Raw genomic sequence first — 7,417 nt, forward strand, 5'->3', positions numbered from 1 at the left:
CCGGACTGGGATGAGGTCCTAGTTTGCAGATTGTGTGAAAATGGACGGATCTGCAACCCGTCATGCCGGAGATAGCCGAAAATGAGTTTGAGGGCGGAGCGGAGGAAAATGAAGTGGACTGGAGTGGCTAAGGATTGGTTCGACAAGCAGATGATGACGAATATATGTGGAGTTGGGGTAGGCCAGCGTGGGCCGGATCCGACGTGGCAGACATGCCCGAGCGTGAGGGCCTTTCCTTATCCGACATAGATTTGGATTGAATATGAGGGTGTCGGATAGACCGGACGTTTAGGACCACATGAGAAACCATCTAGATCGGGATTTTTGATGGATGAGTTATTGGACCGTTAGTCCGAACGTTTAAGATGGGTATGAGACGCTTGACTGTTGATGCTCCAACCAGAGCATATCTAGATATGCCCTTATTCTATTGATATTTTTTTTCTTCTGATTTTAAAAGAATAGATTCTATATGCTCCATTTATCCACACATGGGTCCCAAGACATCACGCTCTCCTCGTGGGCGGATCCCCTCGACACACAGGATGTCAGGGTCCAACATTTGCTGTCCACTACTGTAGCAAGTGCGTTATCAACCCATTCTATTTTCTGTGAGTTCCATTATGTGCAGTGCAGTTGCTTGCAATCGGGATGCTCGACATGATTTCATAACGACGATAAAAGCGACGTTTCTTGCAGGAGCCTCCGACTGAAGATGTCACGTTTGTCAACCTGTCAAAAAAAAAAAAACAGATCCCCCTCAAAAAAAAAAAAAAAACAGTACAAGCAGTGCACAAACTAGCCAAGTCGTATGTGACCCTCTTCCCTATTTATTGCGGCTGCCATGCATGCTGAACCAAGGCCCACATGCAGCTAACGGTGAGAGGCCAGGCGTCTGTTCAAATGGTTCAATTCAATTCCATTGTTTTACCTTTCATCATGTTTGGGCTTGGTTCAAAAATATCAACAGTCAAAGTCTGATAAATTTTTATTGAAAATGTCACATGGGAGGAAAAAGGTGAGGCCAAACTCAAGAGTGCTACTCCCTGCAATGGCTGTAGAGACATTGCGTCAATTAGGCCGCGCTTAGAATGGTTGTATTTAAATACAAGAATGTTTATTTTACACTGGTATTTTACCGGCCGCTCACAAATTTCGACCGGAATAGAAACGACGTGCTGAGATCTGTAACTTTTACAGATGTATTTGTACAAAACACGACAAACCAATCACGTCCTTAGTTTGGATCGGGGGAGTACTCCAATCCCGAGGAGAAACACAACCGCGTGAGGCCTTGTTTGGTAGGAAGGGGTTGGGGAGGATTGTGGAGGGAGAGGGGGGGGGGGGGTTCACAGGATTGGGTGAATCCCTTCCTTCCACCCAATCCTCTCAAATCCCCTCAATTGCCAAATCCATGAGCCATGAGACAAGGTTTCTAAGCCGCGTGGGTAGAAAGAAATCGAGGAGAATTAGAGAAAATTGAAGGGGTTTGCTCAGCACAAACCCTGTCCATCAAATGAACATGCAGGGAATCGCGGGGTTTCTGATCCCCTACAAAACCTCCTCAAACCCCGCACACCAAACAAGGCCTGAAGATTAACGGTCTGTTTGGTTCCCGACCATACTTTGTCAAGCCAAAATTTGACAGCCACAGCTTAGTTGGCATGTGTTTGTTTTTTGCCACACTTTTATCCCTATGATCCATTTGTCATAGAGTTAATTTTTTGTCAATTTTTACCAAAGTTTGGCGTTCGTTTTTTTAGTCACACTTTGTGGCTTGCCACACTTTGATGCCTTGCCATACTTTGGCTCGACAAAATTAGTCTCCAACTAAACAAGCGCTAAATGTCGGGAAAATAGTGAAATAAATTGAATCTTTCTGTGGATGCACAACAAGTATCTTTCATTCTGCGGAAATTCGCCATGAAAAGAAATTCGACAAAATAACAACGAATGCTCCAAAATGTGTCATTTTAAGTCCCAAATTTGTTGTTTTTGTACACTGAATTTTTTAGTTCATTGTTAAGCAACCCACTGAACAGGTATCCTGACTCCACATGAACAAATGTAGCACCATGATATACAAATCCATTACACATAACAATGAATATCAAACCGTATGTATACATAAACCATTTTCTGAATGATGGCACAGGATCCGCGTGCGCCCGTCCATGTGTACTACAAATCCTCTCCCACTCCATCCCCAATGCCGAAAGGGGTACACATGATGATAATTATGTCAACAAGTTTGCTAGACGATGTGCGTCGATGATAATTTTCTTAAACGAGACACTTATTGTTTCAATCGTGATGTTTTGGGGAGCAAAGTGAAATCTACACTTTAAACAATGATAGTAATAGCTTTGCTAGTGCTAGTGCTAGTGCTAGTGCTAGTGCTAGACATGAGAAAGTTGAATATACACTATCAAGCTGGTGTGTTCGGTTTCCATTTTTCTCAGATGAACTAGCATACAAGATGATGTGCGGAGATGCTCGCCCTCCATGGACCCAATCTTCAATGTACAATTCCTCACGTGAATGTAATGGAATGTAGAGTTGCTTTGGTTCGGAAACGTCGACGGTCAAAAGCTAGAAATGTCCGGTGAAGTTTTCCTTCCGTGGGAGGAAAGAAGCGAGACGAGACCAAAGAGGATTTAGTTCCATGCGTGGATAAAATTAACCACGCAGCAGCATCCTGGGTCGAGCCTACACCTGAACATATGCAACCAATTATTGCGTGCAAACCCTCCACAACATAAGAAAAAGAAACAAAGGTAAGTATTTTAGGACGGAGGGAGTAATAAAAGAAGTCAGACCGGTTCGTTAGCAAAGGCCTATCCTGATACCAGCGATCGATCGCTCATCACTCGCCCTCAAACTCAAAGAGTTTTCTCCAGGGAAATCAACCCGGTGGCAAGTGAGAGGGCACCATCACCCGTCCGGAATTGTAGGCATCTCCATGCGGAGGGGCGAAAAGGCCACCCGCGCTTTTCCCAGTGGAGGAACATTTCAAACCGACCTGCTGTTGTTGCTAAGCTAGTAAGTAGATGGTGGTAGGTAGTTTTCCCAGGACGACACATCCCACAGCACAACAAGCAAACAAGCACTCCAGGAAGCAACCCACAATCCCCACATGCACTCCCGAGCCCTTCCCTCGGCGACAAGATGAGTGGGAGCGAGAGGTAGATGGACTCTTCTCTCGTTCTGTTTCACACTTGACCATCCATGGCAGACGCTGGTTTCGGGCTCTAGACCAGTAGCCGTTGATACGATGAAGTAGGCAGGCGGCTAGTGTGGTTGAGGGAAGAGGCAGAGCGAATTGCTCGCTTGGCTGGCTGGCTGGCTGCTTTACCATGTCCATGTACATCCGGCTCCTACTCTGCTCCGCCGCTCCTCCTCCTCCTCCCCCGCACGCGCGCGATGATGCGGCCGCCTCGCGGGATCCTGCTCTTCCTCGCCATGCTCGTGGCGCTGCTGCTGGTGCGGCCGGGCGCAGCGTCCACGCTCGCGACGTTCGCCATGGCCAAGGCCGAGGAGACCACCATAGTGTGCGGGCTGCTGCCGTCCGCTGCGTCGCCGGCGCTGTTTGACCTCAACTGCACGGCGGCCGGCGGCGATCACGAGAGGCAGGAGACGTACCCCTCCACGCACCCCTTCTCCGCGCTGGCCGGCGGGGAGGACTTCCTCTGCGCCGTCGGCCCCTCGTCCGCGCGCGCCGGCGCCGTCGACATGCGCTGGTGGGACCTGTCCAAGAACGCGGGCAGGTCCAAGCGGGTCTACCTCGGCCCGCCGCTCCGGGCGCTCGCCTCCAGCGGCTACCGCGTCTGCGGGGTGCTCTCCAGCGGCGAGCTCCATTGCTGGCGCTGGCGCGGGCTGGCCATCCCGGCCGGGCTCCGTTTCGTCGCCGTCGCCGTCGGGAAGGGGTTCGTGTGCGGCATCGTCGACGGCCAGGACGCGCCTATCCGCTGCTTCGGGAACAAGACGGAGGACATCGAGGCCGTCCGCGCCGCGCCGCAGGGCGGGAGCTACGACGTGGTCGTCGCGTGCGGCCGGCACGCCTGCGCGCTCTCCATGGGCGGGGGCCTCTCGTGCTGGGGCAGCGGCGCCCCGGCGCTGGACGGCGAGAACGTCACTGCCGGGTACGCCGCGCTCGCGCTGGGCGAGAGCGGCGTCTGCGGGCTGCGCACCAACGGCACTATCCGGTGCTTCGGCCACGGCGTCGCTGCGCCGCCGGAGCCCCTCGCCGGCTTGCAGTACATCGACGTCCAGGCGCAGGGCTGCGCCTTCTGCGGCGTCCTCCTGGCCAACTACTCCCTGGTGTGCTGGGGAGGCCACGAGTTCAACGCCACCAATCGTCTCGTCTTCGACCGCGTCCTGCCGGGCCCGTGCGTGCCCATGTCCTCGTGCCAATGCGGCGTCCTGCCGGGCTCCGCCAACCTCTGCGCCGGCGGCCGCTGCATCTGCGTGGACTGCGCTTTCGAGCTCAACGTCGCTTTCCCCAAGGCAGCCAACCCCGGAGAGGCCAGCAGCAGCAGCAGCAGGAGGAGGAGAAAGATCATCATTGGAGTCGCCGTCGGGGCGGCTGCGTTGCTTGTGCTGGTGGTTGCATTGCAGTTCGCGCTGCTCCTATGGTGCCGCCGCCGGCGCCGCCGCAACAACAGCCCGGACGAGCTTGCCGCGATGCAGTCCCTGATGCCGCCACGGCTTGGGTCGAGCAGGAGCAAGGGGCCAGGCAGCGTGGTGGAGCATTTCACGCTGGACACCCTGCGCGCGGCGACGGAGGGGTTCGACGACAGCCGCCGGATCGGGTCCGGGAGCTTCGGGTCGGTGTACCGCGGCACGCTCCCGGACGGGCGCGAGGTGGCGATAAAACGTGCCGAGGACCACGCCAAGTCGTCGAGCTCGGCAGCGCGGCCGGCGCGCCGCCGCGACCGCGAGACGGCCTTCAACTCGGAGCTGATTGCTCTGGCGCGGGCCAACCACAAGAACATCGTGTGCCTGCTGGGGTGCTGCGCTGAGTCCGGCGAGCGCGTGCTGGTGTACGAGTTCATGATGAACGGCACCCTCCACGACCAGCTCCACGACCGCAGCCCCATGGCGGCGCCGGTGCTGTCGTGGCGCGGCCGGCTCACCATCGCGCTGGGCGCCGCGCGCGGCATCGAGTACATGCACGTCTACGCCGTGCCGCCCATCATCCACCGCGACATCAAGTCCGCCAACATCCTCCTGGACGACTCGTGGACGGCCAAGATTGCCGACTTCGGGCTGTCCTCCGTCCTGGACCCCGCCGGCGACTGCGAGGACAACGGCGGCGACGACCCGCAGCAGCAGCAGCCGCAGCGGACGGTCTACACCGGCGGCACGGTGGGGTACATGGACCCGGAGTACTACAGGCTGCAGCACCTGACGGACAAGAGCGACGTGTACAGCTTCGGCGTGGTGCTCCTGGAGCTCATGTCCGGCTGCCGCGTCGTGCAGCGGTACGCCGAGAGCGTGACCCCCAAGAACGTGGTGGACTTCACCGTGCCGCACATCCTCGCCGACGACGTCGCGCGCGTGCTCGACCCGCGCCTCCCGGCGCCGACGGCGCACGAGGGCGAGGCGCTGGCCTACGTCGGCTACCTCGCCGCCGACTGCGTGGGCCCCGTCGGCTGCGAGCGCCCGTCCATGACCGAGGTGGTGGACGCCCTGGAGCGCGCGCTGGCGGCATGCTCGACGGCGCCGGTCTCCCGCTCCGGGACCGCCCGCCGCGTGCTGTCCCGCTCCGGCACGGACCAGTTTGACCTCACTGACACCGACTAGCGAGGCCCGGGCCGGCCGCCATTGACCGCCACGCATGCACGCACACGCAACCCAACGCTGCTGATGCCATGTCTGGATCCGCATCGCGTCAGCGGCCACTAGAGCCCAAGGGCCCCAGTAGCAAGCCACGCCAGTCGCCATTGCAGACGGAAAGCAATGCGAGAGATGGAATCACAAGTGCGGAGAAGAAGCCAAAGCGACGAGGATTCCTCATCAACTAACTTCGTGGCGAGCAGCTGATCTTGCCATGGCGATCGTCCTCCCGTCCCGGCCAGTCAAATCAAGGAGCAGCGACCACTCGTTAACAACTCCACAGCGACGTCCCACCGGTTTTCCGTTCGTCGTGCAGGTGAACCGGAGCAAAATGAGATGAGAGGGCACGGCACCATGGAAAAGGAGGCGTACATTTCCATTCTTTCTTATACTTTTTCTCCGTTTATTTTATTTTCCTTGCGGCGTGCACGCCTGCATTTGTTCTTGTTCTTTACTCTTTGGTTGCTTCATTGGGCGTGGGGATTCTTTATTGATGTGTAATTGTGTATAGGATTTCCTTTTACGGCGATAATTGTGTACAGATAGATTATACGACATCAAGATCATTACAAAGGGCGGGTTTTTCTAGTGTTGATTTCTCTTTTGTTCATGCATGCTTCTCTTTTACTTTGGTTACGTAATTGCCCGTTTGTTGCAATGGGACATATATAGTTTTTTTAAAATTCGTGCAAAATTTGAAGTTTAGCATACGGGGAAACATGTACGTTGTCGTGTCGGCACACGATACAAACATAATGCGAAACAATTGAGTGCATCCTGGAAACTGAAAGGCTTAGCTGCTGATTTTTATATGGTCAAAGCGAGAAAGGAAAGAAAAGGAAATCGCTTTTTCTTTTTCTTGGTAGTGCTCATCTTCGCATGCTGCTCCACTTTCTAGCGATTCTCCCTTTCATCATAGGTTGTTTTGCCTGGCTACTCGAGATGCAAGGGGAGTAGTCAAGCTCCTAGTCAGCTCACTGAACAGTTCGGGTAATGGCGGGAAGAGCTCGTCGACCTTGTTTTGATGGATGACATGGTATTAATTACGAGTACTTCATCTGTTTTAAAATAATTGTTTTAACTTTGTACTAGTTCTAATATAAAATTGAATTAAGTTTAAGACATTAATTTTAGAACGGAGGGAATATTAATCTTGTTGTTTCCTTTAGGAACATAAACAATGGGCCGCATTATTTTGTGCTTACCAAACCAGCTATGGTTCTTGTTTTAAATAGGTACCAAGTATATTATGAATTTATTTTGCGGGGATACGATTCTTCTTTTTAGTGTACGTCACTACTAGCCGAGCAAGTTTATGCCCCTACTTGTTTGAAATTCCATTTCTTTTCGCAGGGGAGTTGGGAACTTCATTTTAAAATCCAAAGGTCCGTTCCGTAGGCTTGGTAGACTGGACATAATTTGTGCTCACGGAAAATAATTTCCAACCGCTGCTCCCTGCCTTGCATCACCGATGCGGGCGCCAAATTTCCCCAAACTAAACCACTAGAACCACGATACTTATTTTGGATGATCGGAGAAAGTATATATTTATCTTTTCATCCGTTCATGTACGTGACTA

At 53.6% G+C, this 7,417-nt stretch overlaps 1 protein-coding gene across 1 annotated transcript; it reads left to right on the forward strand.

Annotated features, from left to right (window-relative positions):
- Window positions 1-2,524: 2,524 nt before the first annotated feature.
- Window positions 2,525-6,426, forward strand: LOC123447864 (serine/threonine-protein kinase-like protein CCR4). The gene has a single exon (XM_045124570.1). The coding sequence runs from the start codon at window positions 3,424-3,426 to the stop codon at window positions 5,803-5,805; it is 2,382 nt and encodes a 793-aa protein (XP_044980505.1). The 5' UTR covers window positions 2,525-3,423; the 3' UTR covers window positions 5,806-6,426.
- The last annotated feature ends 991 nt before the right edge of the window (window positions 6,427-7,417 follow it).

This window comes from Hordeum vulgare, chromosome 4H (assembly GCF_904849725.1).
Source record: "Hordeum vulgare subsp. vulgare chromosome 4H, MorexV3_pseudomolecules_assembly, whole genome shotgun sequence".
In the NCBI taxonomy this organism is placed as follows: Eukaryota; Viridiplantae; Streptophyta; class Magnoliopsida; order Poales; family Poaceae; genus Hordeum; species Hordeum vulgare.

Bases quoted from the DNA above. Each gene is read 5' to 3' on its own strand.
- LOC123447864 (XM_045124570.1), top strand. From the start codon at position 3,424: ATGATGCGGCCGCCTCGCGGGATCCTGCTCTTCCTCGCCATGCTCGTG.